Source organism: Kryptolebias marmoratus, linkage group LG6, assembly GCF_001649575.2.
Source record: "Kryptolebias marmoratus isolate JLee-2015 linkage group LG6, ASM164957v2, whole genome shotgun sequence".
Lineage (NCBI taxonomy): Eukaryota > Metazoa > Chordata > Actinopteri > Cyprinodontiformes > Rivulidae > Kryptolebias > Kryptolebias marmoratus.
Genome location: NC_051435.1, coordinates 26577355 through 26597901, shown reverse-complemented (window position 1 = coordinate 26597901; position 20547 = coordinate 26577355). Strand labels below are relative to the sequence as shown.

The 20547-nt window shown below is 37.8% G+C and overlaps 1 protein-coding gene across 1 annotated transcript in view; it reads right to left on the bottom strand.

Annotated features, from left to right (window-relative positions):
* The window catches only part of LOC108243554 (phosphodiesterase 1A, calmodulin-dependent), a 66587-nt gene that overhangs the window by 22968 nt on the left and 23072 nt on the right, over nucleotides 1-20547 (bottom strand). Inside the window, exons 3-6 of the mRNA XM_017429085.3 lie at nucleotides 9352-9465; nucleotides 9079-9261; nucleotides 6600-6666; nucleotides 3214-3330 (exon numbers count right to left, since the gene is read on the bottom strand). Coding sequence (XP_017284574.1) covers nucleotides 3214-3330; nucleotides 6600-6666; nucleotides 9079-9261; nucleotides 9352-9465 — 481 coding nt within the window. The remainder of the gene's footprint in view (nucleotides 1-3213; nucleotides 3331-6599; nucleotides 6667-9078; nucleotides 9262-9351; nucleotides 9466-20547) is intronic.

The following is a 20547-nucleotide window of genomic DNA, read 5'->3' as shown; positions in this document are numbered from 1 at the left end:
GGATGGATGGATGGATGGATGGATGGATGGATGGATGGATGGATGGATGGATGGATGGATGGATGGATGGATAGGCATGGGCAATCTAAGTGTCAAATGAACTGAGTATATATTCACACCTGTTCTGATAGACCTTAGACTAAAAAGCAGAGCAACATATCTACGAAGTAAGGGCTACCAACAAACAAGAGACATTATGAAGACCAAGAAACTCTTCACTAAAAAGAATTCTAAAAAAAATCATTAAATCTTAACTAGTGTTTGTCTAGATTGTTTAAAGACTAGAAAAGATTTAAAGTAAGTTTTCTTCAACAGTGGCTTTCTCTTTGCCACCTTACCATAAAGGTAAGACTGATGAGGAACCCAGGCAACAGTTGTTGTAGCTCAGTCTCTCCCACTTCACCTGCTGAAGCTTGTAACTCCTTCAGAGTGCTCACATAAGTCTTGATGGCCTCTCTTACTTGTCTCCTTCTTGCACACTCACTGAATTTGTGAGGACACTTTGCTCTTGGTAGATTTTTAAATGTCCCATATTCTTTCCATTTCTTGATGATGGATTTAACAGAACTCCTGGGTATGTTTAGGGCTTTGCAAATCTTTTTCTATCCAATCCTTGAATTCTACTTTCTAATAATCTTTTCTTTGAGTTAAATTAGGACAGCCACTTCAAAGGGAGTGAATATTTATGAAATTACCTATTTTATATTACATATTTATATTTAACTGAAATTACTCTTAAGAAATTTGATTTCACTTTTATAATGAAGCAAGTCTTTTGGAAAAATATTTTTGTAAAGACCAATTTATATTGACCATAATTGATTTATGACAGCAATAGAAGCATAAAATATAATTTTTATACTTTTTATTGGCAATATTTAAAAATATTCTAAACCCTGAACATTCCACGGAGTACCATTAATTTATTACTAGAAAATGGATTATGTCACCAAAGCAAACCTCCCAGGAGAGGGTCTTCCACTAAAACTCGCAGAACAGGTACTAATGACAGAATTACAAAAACATCCAGGAGGCTAAAGAGAACCCTGAAGAAACTTCAGCTCCTCTGTAGAGATGGGAGGATCTGACCATGGACCACCATAAGATGCACAGAGCTGGGCTTCAAGGAAGAGTGGCAGGAAAAAGTCAGTAAAAAAATGGCAGACCCTTTGGAATTTGCCAAAAGACATATTTGTAGAACAGACATGGGGGGGAAAGGTGCTGTTGTCTGAAGGGATTTTTTTGGCATCAAGGAAAATAAGTCTGGCATAATCCCAATACCTCTTATAATGCTGAGAACACCTTCCCTACAGTGAAGCATAGTGATAGCAGCATCATGATGTGGGGATATGTTTTTTTTAATCAGCAGGGACTAAGACACTGGTCAGAGTTGAAGGAAAGATGGATAGAACAAAATATAGAAAAAAATCTTAGAAGGAACTTGTTGGAGTTTTCCAGAGATTAGAGACTGGGACAAAGGTTCACCTTCCATCAGGACAATGACCCTAAACACACTGATGAAGCAACAATCCAGCGATTTGAGGAGAATTATTTAAATGTCCTGGAATGATTCAGTCAAAGCCCAGAACTCAATCCGATGGAGAATCTCTTGTTTGCTATGAAGATTGTTGGACACAAAGTTGCAGCAGTTTTATCATGAAGAATAAACACAGTTTTTAGTGGTTAAATGGACTGAGCTCATGAAGACTTGCTGCTGGAATTGCTGCAAAAGGCAGTGACACAAAATATTGACTTTGGAGCGTGATTAGTTATGCTTGCTGAGGTTTTCCTGTTGTTGTTCACAAAATAGTAGTTACTGCATGTTGTGTAAATTAAAAGGTACTCTCCATTACCCCAAATTAGGTCTAGACTCCAAGTTGTGAAGCAAACAGAGAGAAGGTCAAGTAGTAGGGTAAATATCTTTGCAACCATTGTGATAGTACTCCTCCTTTTGACATTGCATTTATTCCAAAATATTTCAAAACTGTGAATTTTATCAGGGTGTAATCAAACAACCAAATATAAAAAGGAAGCTTCTGACCAAATTCATTTCAAAACTGAAATAACTAAAACTTAATATTCTGTGTATAAAAAACTGTACATCACGTCTTCAGAACTGACTGAGAGTTTCTAACAGGTCCTGATGAGACACAATTCACCAAATGAAGCAAACTGCTATGTTTTCAGTTATTTTTCTGTATTATATTATGTTGTCACTTTTGTGTTCTGGTTGTCTTTGTTATGTTCTCATGTGTTTCTTTGTGACCATTCACCTGACCTCAGTTCAGTAGCTCTCCACTCAGCCTGGCACGCCCATCTACACCTGCCTCTAGTTACAAATCCATCCCGTGTCCACTTCCTCATTATCCTCTGCCTTTATACTCTAGTCTTTGTCACTCATTACTCACTTGTTTATTCATTCTGCTCTGATATTCATGCCCTTGCGGTTTTCCTTGCCACAGTCAAGTTCCATGGTTTTTTGCTCCTCATTTACCTCACTTGGCTTTAAATTTGTTTTATTTTTCTAATCCATGATTCTGCATATTGGGTTTGCCACACTAACCTAACAAACAGCTATTTTAAAAAAGGCATAATAAGCTTAAATCATCTTAGAAGTGGTGAAATGCAGACCATAATGTACTTAAAACCAACAATTTAGTGACCTACAGCTGCTTTTTAGAAGGTCTTCTGTCAGGAAGAACAGGTTCAAGATTAACAAAAAAAAGAAGTTGAAGCACTTACAAATAAACCTTGTCATTAAATTGAAATAGTCATAGTTTCACACCATAGTGACAAAATCTAAACTGATAAAAGAAAACCATGTCAGACTCACAGAGTAACAAAAATGAGCTTATTTTATTTCTTTAGTGATTTCAGATAAAAAATCTCTTCTGTTGTAAAAAAAGGACCTGGAAAAAAAGATATTTTAGATAACACAAAATGTGTCGAAGTTTTCAAAATTAAGTTCCATGGTGTTTATAGACTGACTTAGAAAACCCCATTCTAGAAGTTGTAAGTGGGCTTTAGAGCTGCTGTTTCTTGTCTTTGTGCTAATCTGAGCTAATTGGCTGCTTGAGATACATTTAGGACTTTAATGTTTTTTCTTTTGTTTTTACCAAAAACACTGATTTGTAGTTTTAGTCCATTTCACACACAGATTGCTTCATCCACCCGACGTCCATACAGCTGTTAACAGAATCAAAATTTGTGTACCCTGAACCTGTTGATGAGGTCATAGCGGGTGAGCAGGTCGTAGACCAGGAACTTAAGGGCGTGTTCTGCTGTGGCCTCATGGAAGGCAAAAACGTCAAAGGACCACTGATCCACCTCCTGGAAAACATTTAATACAGAATTATTCAGAAGCAATATGTAACATGGGCTGAGAGATGTGCTGAAGGGATCCAAATCTTTCACTGTAATGAAGCCTTCAGCCAGTAGGGAGCAGTGTCCTAATGATATTTGACTACTGAGAGACAGTGAAGCAACTATTACATTAATGATTGCAATTATTCCAATTATATTTGAAGTTGGTCCCCTCGTGATTCATGAGTTTCAGGTTATGAGAATCATAAAACAGAGTAATTACAGAGCTAATTGACTTTTTTTTTTTAGATTTGAACAGGAAGCCATGAGGAGGGAACATATATCAGGATCCTCACAACTAAATCTACATAATCTTTCATCAGCTTCATTGATCTCCTCTTCCTCCTCAGTTATTACTTTCTTTTCATTTTATTTGTATTTTTTTCTTCTTCCACTCTATTAGATCCTCATTACTTTCTCCTCTGACAACACCCTGCTGACTTTCTTTCCCATTTTTATGGATTAGCTCTCCAGCTTTTTTTGTTGTTGTTTTTCATTTATATTTTGTATGCTCCACCTACCTCTTTATATCGGTTTGCTCCTATTTTTATTGTATACAAAATACTTTTCACTTTCACCCTCTCTCATTTTTCTTTGACCCCTGTTTTTCTCTTCTTCCATTTTTGTGTAACTCCTCCTCCCATCCTATCACACCAACAGTTTCCTGTCCTTCTCCTTCTCTATCCCTTTAACCCTTTTTATTTATTTATTTATTTGCCATCATGTTTGTCTTCCTCCCCTTCAACAGTGTTTCACTTCAATACCACATCCATATCTCCTCCTGTTTATCATCTACGACCAGTAGTGAAAGGGTGATAATATTTTTGTCCATGTCTGTGTGTGAACTAAGTAACCTGAGCAAATGTTAAAAAAATGGCCTTTACTCAGCTATTTTTACAGATACTGAACTAAAATTTGATGTGGTAGTAGCTGAGAATCATTCCCAATACATATGTCAAGCATTAACTGATCACACGAAATCTGTTTCTAAAACTTTCCCATTACCTACTGGAGTCAACTGTGTCTGTAAGCTAAATATCTCAAACACCACTGCATGGATTTTAATGAAACTCTTAGAAGGTAATAATGAAATGTACATCTACAACTCATTATCTTTTGAAGTTAACTCAATTTAAGATGACTGCCACAGCCAAGAAACCTTAAGAAACACATATATGGCTATAACTCTGTCAATTTTACAGATATTGAGCTAAGTAAACCAGCCACTAGGGAGCACAAGCCAGTGTATCTCTTGAGGGTTGTGTCAAGAAGGGGACTGAGGACTGTAGGACTGAGGGTAGCAACTCTAAACATAGGGACAACGACAGGAAAAGGTAGAGAGCTGGCTGACATGATGCAGAAGAGGAAGATAGATGTGTTATGTGTGCAAGAGACCAAGTGGAAGGGCAGCAAGGCTTAAAGCATTGGAGCAGGGTTTAGGCTGTTTTGCCAAGAGAAATGGAGTAGGGATGGTTCGGAAGGAGGAGTTAGCGAGGAATATAGACGAGGTGTCAGATAGGGTGATATGTCTGAAGGTAGATGTAAAAGGTCTGATGTTGAATGTTGTCAGTGATTATGCTCCACAGGTTAGATGTGATGTAGAAGAGAAAGAGAAATTCTGGAAGGCTAACAAGGAAGTGATGGAGAGTATTCCCAGGTAAGAGAGAGTGGTGATCGGAGCAGATCTGAATGGACATGTTGGTAAAGGACATTGACAACAACACTGTTGCCAATGTGTTGCTCATAATGGAAGACTACGAAATGAAACTTTTGCTTGTTTCCTAAGATAGATCCTTTTGTCTCATTGGCTTTTTTACAATGTATGGGAATGTTTTTGTACAGTGCCCTGAGACAATTTTTGTTGTGAATTGGTGCTATATAAATAAATCGAACTAAAAAGAAACAAAGGTAATGAGAAAGTGATGGGCAGGTTTGGTGTCAAAGAAAGAGATCAGGAGGGGCAGAAGGTGGTGGATTTTGCCAAGGGGATGGAAATGGCTGTAGTCAACACCCGTTTCTAAAAGAGGGAGGAACACAGGATGATCTATAAGAGTGGAGGCAGGAGTACACAGGTAGACTACATTCTGTGTAGAAGAGGTAACCTGAGGGAGATTGAGGACTGTAAGGTTGTGGCAGGGGAGAGCAGACAGCATCAGATGGTGGTGTGTAGGAGGACTGTTGAAGAAGAGGAAAATGTAAAGACAGAGAAGAGGACAAAATGGTGGAAGATAAGGAAGGAAGAAGGTTGTGAGGAGTTCAGAAAGGAGCTGTTAAAGGCTGTAGGTGGTAGGAAAGAGCTTCCAGGTGACTGAGCTACTACAGCCACAGGGACTAAAGAGACAGGTAGGGAGGTACTTGGTGTCTCATCTGGACAGAGAAAAGATGATGAGAAAACCTGGTGGTGGAATTTATCCAGGAAGAGGTTAGCCAGGAAGAAATGGGACAGCAGGAGGTCTGAAGAGAGGAGACAGGAAAATGCTGATGTTCTCCTTGGGAATGACAAGGATGGATAGGATTTTGAATGAGGTCATCAGGGGTATAGCACAGGTTGAACGACTGGGGGATAAAGTTGGAGAGGCCAGACTGAGTTAGATGGAGGAGGATGACTCGCTGTGGCAACCCCTGAAAAGAGAACAGCTGATAGAAAAAGAAGAAAGAAGGAGGAGGAGCTGGAAGTCATCCTCAACACATACTCCTGAGCTCTAGATATTGTCCAACATTTTGCTTAAAACCTTTGCATTACCCGTTGGAGTCAACACTGTCTGCCTATTAGCAAATTATCTTATAGACCACTAGACAAATTGAAATGAAACACTCAGAATACCTTCACTGGCTGTACATCTATAACTCATTATCATTAAAGAGATCACAAATGTTCATGAATGTTCATGAAGTCAATATCAATTGTCATTATTATCATTTATAAGGCTTGAGCAAAATACTATAACTCCATCCACCATGAAAGGTGATGTGCATTCTTTAAAGAAATGCTAGGTCTTTAATTTTATTCACTGAATCTCCTTAGTTCCTTTCTTCCATTTCAGTTCCTTAACTATGACACTTCTGTGTTATTGTCTTTTGTTTGCCCTCTTCTTCTCTAATAAATTTCTGCAGTGAACAAAACTGATTTCTGACCAGTCACAATTGTTTAAACTCCCCCCCCCTTAATGAAATTTATGTTCAATAGTCTACTAAAATATCACATCTTGCCAGGGGCGGGAGGGGTATTCTATTACCTTCAGAGCTGTCAGAGCTGTGGGAGGGTAGGTCAGACCAGCCATGTTGGAAGTCCGTCTGTACATCCTGTTGTCACACAGATAAAAATATCACATAGAAATCTCACACATATATAGATACAGACAGTGGCATGCATATAAACACTTTTCTCACAGACCCCTTCCTGTTGCCCTCCTCCACAGTTTTATACCAGAATGGATTGTTTGTTGCCATGGGAACCATGTTCCAAACAGATGCAAGCACACAAACACTCACCAAGTGAGCGCTGCCTCGTTGCAGCAGATATTTTTTGATTTCATGTGTCATTAAGCAGCAGCAGATGAACTGATACAGCGTTCTTTCACTGCGACTCATTTACACTCTAATGATATTGGGCCTCATAAGTTTCCCTATAAGATCTCCGTCTGTCGCACGCAAACATCATTAGAGTTTGTGTTCGACCTCTTAATCACATTTGCTGTGAAGTCAGCCGGATGTTCTCGAATGTTTATTTTAAAGAAAATCTCTGCTTGTTTTCCGTTCTGTCTGCAGGTGCTACAGATTTCTGCCTAGATGAAAATGACTGAACAAGTGTAATCTTGTATGGGGTGACTGTCCGTCAAGTTGTGCATTTTGCCTTCTGCATTTACACCAAATCATTCATTTTTATCAGTATGTGTGCCCCAACTTTTGATTGGTACAATAAGTAAGTGTCAAACTTAGAAGACCTGCAGTCAAAACTTCAGAGCAGGTGGGGGTACTGTGACAAAGATAAACATAGAGGAACACGTTTGTGCATAATTAAGCATAGTTGTGGGGCTACAATGGTTCTTAACTCTAAAATTGTACAATGCACCCTCTGGATTAGAAGTGAGTTTCTGCATCAAGCAAAGCAGTTCTGGTATGTTGAGGGGCAGAGCTGTCAACTAAACACTACCTGGTGGTGAGTTATATCCGGTGATGAGTGAGGTTGCCAGGCAGACCTTGTAATCCAATACAAATATTGCAGTTAACAGGGAATGTCTGGTAGAAGCCCCTGCCAATGAGATTTTCAAATTGCACCTTTGGGAAAGTTTTTCACAACTTGCCCAAGGAGGTCAGGGACAAAGAATCCAAATGGACCACATTCAAGGCCTCTGTTGTAGATGTGGCTTCTAGGTAGTAATCTCCCTTCTAATTTTTTCATAAATTTTGTTGTTTGTTTTTGAACAGCCGGTTTAATACAGTTGAAACACTTTTACTGTCTGGCATTAAATCAGACTAGATCTTCTAATGTTTTATGTCAGTTAGGATTTCCAACATTACTTCTATCTGTTAAATGCTAGACTAATGAGAGATTTTGGTGGGGGAAATGTTTTTTACTTTTTTTACTATGCATTTGAACAGTTTGGGAAAGCCCAGATGATGATCTCATGGCTTTTAAAAGTTTTGATAGGTTATTTGACAACATTTGAGTTAATTAATTAGAGGCACACCTGTGGGTGCATTTTAAGGCACACCTCAAACCCATTGTTTCTTTGTGTGACATGGGAAAATCAAAAGAAATCAGCCAAGATATCAAGAAGCGGACTGTCAGCCTTCAAAACTCTGGTTCATTCTTGGCTACAATTTCCAGAAGACCAAAGGTGCCACATTGGAAAACTTTAGTCTGATTTAATGCCAATGAGAAAAAATGGTTTTGTCTTTTTAAATGTTGTATATAAACATCTGATTTGAATTGCATGTGATTACTATAAAATTTCTGTTAGGATTATTAAAATTATTCAGGACTATGATGCTTGTAAGTTCTAAAATATATAAATATTTTTTGCTGCCATGATCACTATAATTTTTTCTTCTTCACAAAGTCCTAAACATCCCCTGGAGTTCTGTGAAATCCATCATCAAGAAATGGAAGGAATATGGGACATGTGTAAATCTACCAAGAGCAGGTTGTCCTCAAACTGAGCGAACGTCAAGAAGGACAATAGTGAGAGAGACTACCAAGACACCTGTGAGCTCTCTGAAGGAGTTCCAAGTTTCCAAGTTTCAACAGGTGAGATGGGAGTGACTGTATATATAATCACTGTTGCCCTTCTTCAACAGTTATAGGAGAGTAGCAAACAGAAAACTTTTGTTACTATTTATAACTATTACTCTGTAGATATATATATATATATATATATATATATATATATATATATATATATATATATATATATAATGAAGAAGACTAACTTATAGTAAACATGACTGATTTATGACAACAATAAAAGCAGAAAATATCCAAGGGAGTGAATACTTTTGCAAGGCATTGTCAGATCACTTTAAAGCAAAAATAGTAAAAAGTTTTTTGATTTAAGAAATTTGAAGACAATGCAAGTAATGATTAGATTTTACCCAATTTTTGCTGTATACATATTAATTAAACAAAAATAATCCCTGCTCTACTGATTTAAACAATGCCTTATGACAAAAAAATACTGTTACAGAAACTAAACTGTCAAGAGCAATGGTTACCTCTCCACAAATATCCCAGCTTGCACTGCATGTACAATGCTCCTAAATCTTGGCTTCTCTTCAGGACGACGTTTTGCAACGCCCATCTTCCTGCTAAATGTGCACGCCAGCCAATCCCGTACTTCGCTTGGTACCGACTCCGCCTGAAGGTCGCTGAGCTCATCTTCAGTGTCCAGTAGACGCCTGCAGAGCCGAATGAAACACAGTCACTTTTTATTTTATTTTTTTTTTGGAGCTTCCATCCAACAAGTTGCTCCATCAGCTCAGTTTCACCTGGTTTCATCTGTGTAAACAGCATCCAGCATGGTTGCAGCGAGCTCCAGGTTCCTGCGGAGCTCCTGCAGGTCCACAACACCACGGTCCATCTGCTCCAGGGCTGCCTTCAGCCTGACAAAATGACCACACACTCACGTTAACAGGTTTTTAAATATATGGTATATCAAAAAATGGACAACATGAAAAAGAGTTGGGTCGTTGTGTAAAATGTAAATAATATAACAGAATTTAATAATGCATGATTTGCAAATTTTATAAGCCTATATTTTATTCAGAATGAAAAACAGTATTGATGTCATAAGTTTAAACTAAGAAATTGTTCAGGTTTCTTGAAAAAAATTAAGTAATTTTGAATTTTATGACAGCAACACGTCTCAAAAAAGTTGGTACAGGTGCAACAAAAGGCTAGACTGGTATACAGATTTGATAACAACTTAAGCTCATCAGACAAGAATGGCACAACATTCCCTTCCAAAGACTCCAGAAACTGGTCTCCTCCATTTGTAGACATTTACAGACTTTGGTGATTCATTCTCAGTGTTTTACTTATTTTCAGTTATGGGGCAGAACAGGTCACCGGCAGTATTCGTCAGTAGTTTATCATATTGCCCTGTCGATCAGAACTGCAGGTAGCTTTAATACAGTCTTTTTTTTTTTGTTAAAAATTCAATTTGTAAAATTAAAATTAGATGATTAGATGTCAGTCAAGCAGCTTGGACCAGATAGAATCGATATGAACAGAATACAGAAAACTAAAAACGAAGGGGGGATATATAACAGGAGATTTTCTCCAGTATCGTAAAACTGTCTGTGGCTACATTTAGGTCGCCCACAGGTGGATCTTATTTGACTAATTATGTGGCTTTTGAATGTAATGGCCGGGGCTAAAGTAAATGGGGTGACTACATATAAATGTACAACTTTTCATTTTTAGATTTTTTAGAATTTTTTAAATAAGTTTTTTTTTCTCCATGTAATTTTGTTAATCTGAAGTATTTTTGTAGAATTGTTATTTCTAATCAAAAAAAAAATCCAACTTGTAAGACACAAAAAACACTATTGGGATGATTGCTTCTGCAACTTGTGTTTCTCAGTGCGAGTTGTTTGATGGCATTTGCTGTGTGTCTGTGCTGCGTTTGAATTCTGTCCTGTATAAACAGCTGTGTACCTGTTTGTTTTGTTTTACACAATTAAAATTAAAAATACCCTTGTTTCAGTAGAGGAAAAGCTTCCATCTCTCTGATTTTATAATGAAATATGAGTGTTTTTGCAAGGCGCAAGATAACTTTGACCCACAGGAGGGAAACGGAGAAAAAAGGTGCAATATTATGCATGAAAAAAGCAACAAAATAAATATCAAACAACATATAGTGTTGTTGTTTTTTTCACAACAAACTGTAATGCAAGTTGTACAATTTGTGTGGTTAAAGGAATTGAAGCCCACTAATACTTGTGTTTGGAAGCCAATACTGAATTTAAGACTTGCTTTTGTAATAATGTAAACTGACAAAATTTCAATGTTTTGATGTATGAACTGCATAAGTGTAAAGAGAACTAAGTTCAAAATAAATATTAAAGCTGCTGCCAGTGGCTCATTAGGGTCACCATGGCAACCACACACTTGTGTCTCTCACCTTGACAGCAGTCTTAATAAGTGTGGTGTCATTTAAACTTTGAAAATTTTTTCTACTTCTACAGCTACTGCTACTGTGCACTATTCCTGATGGCGCTACATGTTTTGATTCAGTTTTTGGTATGGATCTTTAGAAAGCTGTAGAATGAGTAAATCCAGGAGATGTCTTAATTTAAAAACAAGCTCTTTGAAACGGAAGCCAAACATCTTCAGCTACAAAATAGAAGTCCAGTTGTTTTGTTTTGTTTTTGTTTTTTTACTTTTGGGGGGATTTACTATGTCCTGAATGACTGAGAATCTACACCAGCACACAGGTTTAGTAGCAACTTGAAAATAGTAAAAAGGGTGCTTTGGTGCTTATCTACTGGCACATATACGTGAACATGTCAACATGACGCAAATCACTAACATTGACAATCTTTAAAACATCTTCCTGCTATGCTGTTTTAGGCTTTAGTACACTATAATGGACTGCACATATAAAAAGTCCTGGTATGTGTTACAATCTTCATATTGTACACTTCACAGAAGAAACAGCAGTACTTAGAAATCAGACTTCAGGCACCTGCCAACCGATTCTCATACTTTGCACTCACACAGCTGCTGTCCTGTTCACGCCACACAACCAGAATGCAAAAATCTGCTTCCTCCAGAAGGACACATGATAACACTCTGCCTCCTGTCAATCAGACGGCGCCAGCACTAAACGACTGGAGTCTCCTCCGGGGAATAAACAAGCTGTCAAATAAACATTATTCACTGTGCCTTTGCCAGGTCAGCCAAGATAGCACTTCAAGTCGGGTTGAAAAGTTCTAATGTAGAAACAAGGCTGCAGTGCACAGCAGAGTGGTGGTTAGCATCATCACGCCACAGCAAGAAGGACCGGGGTTCAAAACTTGACTGGAGCCTTTTTTAATGAAGTTTTCATGTTTTCCTCTTGCATGTGTGGGTTTTCACTGGGTACTCCGGTTTCATCAAAGTCTAAAAGCACACATACAAGGTTAATTGGTGATTTTGAGCTAACATTTGGATTCAACCCTATTCAAGATGGCTGCCACAGAGCAGCCTTAGCAAATATGAAAAGCCTATAACTTAGTCAGTTTTACAGATACTGACCTAAAATTTGGTTTATTAGTAGCAGCTGAGTGTAATCTACAACACTTAGTCTAAGCTCTAAACATTGCACAACATATTTGCTAAAAACTTTGCTATAACCCGTTAGAGCCATCACTGTCAGTTTGTTACCAAAACATCTCATGAACAACAGGACAGATTTTAATGAAAATATCAGAAATTAATCATTGGCTGTACATCTACAAAACATTAACACAAAAATAGTTTTAACTTGTTTAGTTTTATAGATAAAGCTAAACTTGATGTGCACTAAATTTAGGAGTCACCCTCAACATATGCTCTGAGTGCTATCACATCTTGCAAGATTTCACACTATGAGATCATACATAACATAATTTTCAGTGTTCAATTTTCAGCATAAGATGATTTTAGTTTAAATCTTTAGCATGAAATACAGTGAGTGATATGCATTCCATTAAGAAATATTAGGCCTTTAATTCTTCAATGTTATCCCTAAATTTTACTGCAGGAATTCAAATTTCTATTTTATAAAAATTTATATTGTATAAAATTTGCACTTAACCCTAACCATAACCCTCTCTGGTGCAAGCAGGTTTTTCAGCAGTGGTTACCACGGTAAGATGTAACCCAGCAATGTGAAACTGAAAACCCTGAATTAAACCAGAAGTTGCCTTTCTCAGTCACTAAATCTTCTGTATAGAACAGGCCCCTGGGTTAGCACTGGGTCTGCTTTATAGGAAAAACCTTCTGCTTTTCTTGGCAAAGGGTAAAGGATTTTCTAGGAATACTAAATTCTTAGTAATATTCTTTTGAATCTTCTTTTTTATGTTGAGTGCCTTATCATCTCTGCATAAGAGCATGACTTTACTAAACATACCTGAATGATTAAACAATCTGACAGTTAAGCAATAATAATAATTATATTAAGCAATAGTTAAACAATTTTAATACATAGCTATAATGAACTCCTAGATGCTTTTATGTGCTTTTACTTCTGATCCCAGCTGATGTTGTTTCTAGATGGAATTTTATGCTCCTTTTTTGACTTTCACTTCTATTTTCCATGACTCTCTGTTGTATTTATGTTGTCTTGTGTGTGTTTGTGAATATGACATCTGCTCTCTGCTCCTAAAAAAATTGCAGCTGGAACACCTGTGCAGCATTTACACTGCTTAGATATCCAGATGGAGATCTACCCTGATCTCTCTTCCAGTGTTCTTTCACACTCTTTCATCAACCACAGCCACAGCAGACATACTCATGAGATTTAGTCTAGTTTTGTGTTTCTGATTTTTGTTAACTACCTTTGAATAGGATTTTCCATTTGCCTCGCCTCGCTTGCCTGGCAGCCTGCATGTTAAAACAAGCCGTCTGGCCATCTGTCCATTCTCACCTACAGCCACATTTGTCTCCAAGCGCTCCTGCTTGTTGACTTTATGTTGTCTATTTCAGGTTTAGTCCCAAGTTGATCTACTATAAATTCATTTGCACGCCATTCAACAGTACAGTCATTCTGCTCAGTGTCTGTTCACCGTTATCATTGTAATCAGTCCTTCATCCACAGAATTATCCTTAGTCCAGAGCAAAAGAACAAATTGTTTTTGTCTTTGATAGATATGATTGTGATATGATAGTAAATATCATCAACTTTCCCAAACCTTTTAGCTTTCGACCTATAAAATAATAGTAACAAAGATGAGTGACCCTATTTATTGACAGTTTAAATTAAATATACAAAAGAAAATGCTAATAACCCTATTAAATGAGAACATTATAACAATAGAAACTTAACATTCACAATATTATTTTTTATTCAGTTTATAAGTACAGTTTCTATTCTTTGTAAGAATTATGGTAAAAAACATACCATAAACAATCAGAATTATAAAAAAAACAATTAAAAGTCATAGCAGTAATGTTCAAATAAAATAGCACAAACTATGCGAAACAAGTTAGATGCGGAAAAATGTACAAGAGTTGGAATAAACATGAAAACAATAGAATGTCAACTCAGCATTCACACATTAAGTGTAATATTGTGTTTATTTACATGAAGAGGACGAGACATAAACTTGTACTGGAGCCAACCTATGTGGATGCTGGTTCCCTTCTGGCTTCAACGCCCAGGGTTCTTTATCCAATAATTTGGATTTTTATATACAGTCAATGGACCCAACCCCAACTTGGGTAATCACTGATCTAATGGATTTTCTGAGGAATGGTTTGGGCCTGGCTGGAGATAGGCACCATCTCCCCATGATCCAGAAAGGAGAAATGGGTAAAGAAAATGGATGCATGGATGGATGGATGGATGGATGGATAGTTTTGACCTGTAACAAAAGTTGGCTCCTTGAATTTCAATTCCCAGGGGCCCCTGAGGGTCTTAATCCTGCTTAAAAGGCAGTATAGTTTTCAACCTTCTCACCTAAATCTCTTAAAGGACAATTCTGTACCCTATCAACAACAAATTTACCAAAAACACAATCAAATTTACCAGAAAACACAATGCTACAGATCACACAAGCACAGATGAAGCAAGCAAATTCCCCAGAATGGTTCCAGTTGAATTTTGAACCAGGAACTGTGAGGTGACAGTGAAACCATGACTTTCTGTGAATAGTTTAGCCAATTTATTTGTCTACAACTTAGTCTTAATATAGTACATTCATATCTGTAGTTATAAAAGATTTTGTTACTGTGTAATCAAACAAGGATCCTGAAGAACATATTTTGTGCCTTACAGGCTCTTTTTTTCTGAGAACTGCATACAGAAATGAAAACCTTTTTATCTGTGTAGGATGAAGCATATTTTTAAAGAACAATTTTGACTGCAGGATGGAGAAATGATTTGACTGCTTACAATAGAGCAGACTGATGATTGGAAAATAAAGACTTTGCTTCAACAAAGCATTCTGTTGTTGTCACTGGCAACCAAACACCTGGAAACTGGATATAATGTGTATTAGTTGCCATGGTTGCCACTGAAGGGGCACACAAAACTTAAAGATTTGCGATAAACACATGTTTTTCTTTTGCAATAATTGTAAAAAAAAAAAAAAATAGTGGCGGGGGTCTTCACATTTTCTACTTGAATACAGTGTACAGTCAGTGTTGTGGAACAGAAAAATAAACTAATAGTTCAGCTGATGTCGAACGGTCACCTTTCTTTTAGTGAGTGGGTGGGTGAAGGGAGAGGTTGACATCAACGCATCTCTGTCAGTGTCAGAACATTTTTTCTTTCATAAATATGAAGTCATGTAATGATGGGGAGTGGAATGGCACTGACTGTGACAAATATGTTGCTGCTCAGACTGAGAAGGAACTGAGTGCTAGGATCTGTCTGGGTCAGCTCTCTGTGTTTCAGGTGGAGCCGTCGTGGGCGGGGCAGGTTGACGCTCATTAAGAGGAGCTTAATGGGAGTCTGCTGCCAGTCTTTCACCGCCAGACTGTTTGCCTTTGTGGTTGTTTCTCCACCACCAACCACCGACACTCCGTTCTCTCCACCGACCAAATGGTGACTACAGACCCCAGATCCATCACCCCACCCCCCCTCGCGATCAAACAAACACCACCTCAAAGTAAGCCAGTTTTTTTCCGTTCACCAATCTACTTCCGGTTCATTCGTGCCATTCACCTACTCCCAGTTTCCTGTGCCTGGAAACCAACCTGTCAATCCCTTTAAATAAAACTGTTAAACTTTACTCTGGTTTCGTTTCCTGAGAGTTCTCTGCATGTGGGCAAAACAGCTTAAAACCAACATGACACTGAGAGGAGGAAGAAGATGTTACTCGGGCACTCTGTCACAGTACATCAGTTCTGTTTGATGAGCTGTCAGTTTATTCAATCAAATAGAATTGCTAAATGGCATCCATCACATAATGAAAACAGGACTTTGAATCACACTGCTAATAAAGAGAGATAGACAGGTGTGTGAATGAGTGAGCCTCTTTAGCGAAATACTTCAGATTGAAAATTTCTTCCAGGTACAATATTTTCAATTTTTTTTCTTTTATCAAAACCACTGGTTTTAAAAAGTATTCACCCCCTAGTTTTTTTAGTTGATTTTGGTGCCTTCCCATTTGAAATTTAAATAGACTTTTAAAAGCATAATTGTTAAACATCATTTTTAAAAATATAGAACTGAAAAGTGGTGCAGGCATGTACTCACTGTATTTGCTTTGAAGCCGTGGTTATTGCTTGAACCGCTTAATTAGTAAATAAGATCCACCTGTGAGCAATTAACCGACATGGGTAAATTTGTTGGTGCAATAATCCTAAAAACACAACCGCTGTGATTAAAGCCAAAAAGTTCCAGTTTTGACCCATCAGTTCCAGAATGTTCCACCAGAAACTTTGGGTTTTGCATTTTGGTGAATTCGAGTCTGGCCTTTCTTGGGTTTTTCTAGAAATGGAGTCCTCCTTAATCTTCTTCAATGAAGCCCATTATGATTTAAAATACAATGGATGGTGCGATCAAAAAGTGACATGCTTTGATCTTGGAGTTTTTTTGTGGTTTTGGATGGTTTCCTTGGCTCTTTTTCTACCATCTGCACTTTCCACCTCATCAACATACATTTCCCCTTGTGGCCACAAACTGGAAGGTTGGCTACAGACCCACAAAATGTTTAATTTTTAATAATATTGGCAGCTGTGGTCAGAGGAACATAAACCTGCTTGGATATGGTATTGTAGCCTTTAGCTTTAACATGGATATCTGTAATCTTCCTCTGGAGCTCCTTTGACAGCTCTCACCTTTGCTTTCTCTGCTTCTTGTTTAGTGTGATGCTTACAACCATACCAGACCATCCAGTGGCTGTTTGCTCCCGTTATACAGGCTGAATGGCTGATAAAAAGCTTGAAGGCACTTGTGATACTATTTAGGGTCAAACATTTAGTTTTGACCATACCATATATGACCTAAATGTGAAGATTAATAGTTTCTTTAAGGGTACCAACAAATCTGCCTGCACTATTTTAGCATATTCTTGTAAAATAAACAACAAATTTCTTTTCACAATTTTTTGGTTCACTCTATCACATACTTAGGAGGGCATTAATCAGTGAAGCAACCAGAAGACCAAAGATAGTTCCAATGGACCTGCAGCTCTTCTTTAGAGATGGCAAATTCTGTCCAAATGACCACTACAAGCTGCACAGAGCTGAGCTTCATTAAAAATGGCAGGAAAAATATATTAAAGAAAGAAATACATAAGTATTTGGGAAGAAGTGGCTCTGTTCACATGAGACTAAAATTGAATGTTTTGGCTTTCAAGGGCAACCTCCTGCCTGGTTTAAGCCTACCACCTCTCATCAAACTGAGTATACCAGTGTACAGGGAAGCATTGGGGGTGGCAGTATCATGCTGTGGGAATTTTGTTTGTTTGTTTGTTTGTTTTGGCAGATATTGGGTAACTGGAAAGACGGATGAAATAAAATACAGAGAAATTGCTGAAGGAAACCTGTTTGAGTTTTCCAGAAATTTGACACTGAAAAGAGATCCACCTTCCAGCACAACAACGACCCTAAACACACAACTGAAGCAACATTGCAGCGGTTTGAGAAGAACCAGTTAAATGTCCTGAAATGGACCAGGATCAATAAGTTTTTATGCACACAAAGGTTTTCTTATATTTTGTCTTAATTCTTGTTTCGCAATTATAAAAAAATGCATCTTCAAAATTATAGCAATGTGTAAATAAAAGATACATTGCCACAAAACTCATTTAAAATTCCTGGCTGTACAGCAGCAAAACAAAGAGAATGCCAATGGACCTGAATACTTTTGCAACCCACTCTACCATGACTCAGGTGTTCACACAACAAGCCTTTGAGCTTCAAAATTGAACATGAAATCAGTTGGGATCTGAACCATACTTTTCTTGCAAACAGTTTAATCTGCCATGTTTTCTGATTATTAAATCCATGTTGATATCTTAAGGCCATTGCTCACCAAGTCTGTATTTTACATCTAGTATTGTTGCATGTTATTAAAACACTATCTCAGTATCAGTATGTAAAACATATTCACACTCTGACTGTGAAGTTTGTCTCTTTCCCCCTCTCATTATTAGACAATTGCTTTGCTGCCAGATTTGGTCACAGGTCTCCCTCGCAATTTTCCCCATGGTGCCAATGCCCACTCTCAAACTGCAGGCGAGGGCGGTAAATGATTGTTCACATATCGTACAGAGATTGTGTGGGCTCAGTACAAAAAAGAAAAAAAACTCAATATCTGAGTATATTTCTCCCACTGGACTTTTTCCTATATTTTGGATGCCTCTACTTCAGCCACAGGATCATTGCATTGCAGAAATTATTGGTCTTCCTATTTATGTGTCTTTGTATTGTTATTATTCATATGTTAATTCAACCTGGAGAGACTCATGACAATGAGAAGCTGCAATTAAATGGTTTTATTTGACATGAATGACATAAGATATTTGGCGCTCGGACCTCGGCGGAAGACGCGAGTGCCGACAATAGCAATGCGCTTCGACGAGAAGCTCAGGAGGCGTCTTCCCCAGGCCGGACACTGGTGGTGGAGGTCGAAGAAGGGAAGGAAGCTTGAGGGAGCTGGGAAACTAGGGTGGAGATGGGTTGGAGATGGGCTGAAGTTCGGCCGGTGAACAGGATGGGGCCATGATGGAGGTCCTTTTACACAAAGGATTGCTCGCTGATTGGATAAGCTGGAGGCGCAGTCGGATGCTGATGGGCTGAGATGGAGGCACGGCCTAATGCTGATAGGCTGGAGTGGAGGTGCAGTTTGCTCCAGATATAGGCATACAAGTAGATATTTCAATTTGCAAAGGAAGCTCAGTTTCAATGTGTTTACAGTGAGAGTGAGGACATAGCAGCTTCTTGCTAAATCTTCTATGCTGAAATAATGAATATTGCTATAGATATGGGTAAAACTTGCAGCAGTGTATCTGACAGTACCTTTGTGCTTAAGGGAAAGAGCTTTGGATTTAAAAAAATTGATATTAGGAGAGATTTAAATTCAAATGTCAAAAGTGGATCATATGTTAAAAACACAGTGAATTGTTGCTTCTCTGTTTGAAATATCTTCTACTGTAAAAAAAAAAAGTGGGCAAAAATCCTTCTTCACTAAAGATGGAAAATAAAAACTGCAACAAGTTCTCGTTATCGACTACAAGCATGTGCATTTACTTTGTTATTTTTTTTACATAATTTTGCAACAAAAGTTACATAAATAGACTTGTGAACTAGTGAAAGCTGTCGTTTACTGTTTCCTATTGATCAGCTATTGATATAAAACTATGTCATGGTTAAATTACCAGAGAAAAGGGAAGCTTTGAGCCCTTGAATGTAATGGTTTGAGTTATTTTTCTGTTTTATGTTATGTTGTCACTCTTGTGTTCTGGTCGTCTTTGTTATGTGTTCTCATGTGTTTCTCTGTGACCATTCACCTGACCTCAGTTCAGTAGCTCTCCATTCAGCCTGCCACGCCCATCTACACCTGCCTCTAGTTACAAATCCATCCATCCATCCATCCATCCATCCATCCATCCATCCATCCATCCATCCATCCATCCACTTCCTCATTATCCTCTGCCTTTATAATCTAGTCTTTGTCACTCATTACTCACTGGATTATTCATTCTGCTCTGATATTCATGCCCTTTGTTTTTGTCCTCCTCATTTACCTCACCTGTCCGTAAGTTTTTTGTTGCTTAGTTTTTGCTGCTACGTCAGCCTTTTGCTTTTCTGTTTCTTTTTGTTATTAAATTAGTTTTTATTTAAATTCAAACTAGGATTCTGGGTTTGCCTTGTACCTTCCTAATATTAACTTGGATACCATGTGCTAACCCCCTGACCCCCCATCACATCATACTTATCACAAACTAACAGACCAAGGGTCTGTAATGATTACATTTTTTAGTTATTACACTTTTTTTTGTTGTTGTTGTTTTAGTGTTTTAAAAGTTGTGTGACATATCTAACAGTGATGACCAGCATTTGACACTTTCCACTCAGGTTCAGTTAAGCTAGCTCACATTAACAAGCTGAAGCATTTCTGAACGGATATCAGAATGACCTTTTAGGAAAGGGGAAGCTACTGAACAGTATTTTCCCAATGCTACACCTGCCACAATTATTAAATTAGGCAAAAATAAATAAATAAATAAATCTAAATGCTTAAATAGCATCAAATATCTGAAAATCAAGTTACTTTTGTGGTGATTTGGCTTTTCTGGTTTCTGTTTTTGTTTTGTTTCCTATTTTTAGTTTTCTTCTTGGTTCATTTGGGTTCTGTCTTCCATTTGTTTGTGCTTTTGTATTCACTCCTCCCCAGTCACCCTTTTGCTGTTTCCTGGCCCCGCCCATCTCCACCTGCCCATGATTGCTTCCATACACCTGAATCCACTTACCACAATTATCCTCTGCACTTTAAAACCCGGTCATTTCTCTCCATACCTCGCTGGTCCATTGTCTAAGGTTTGTCT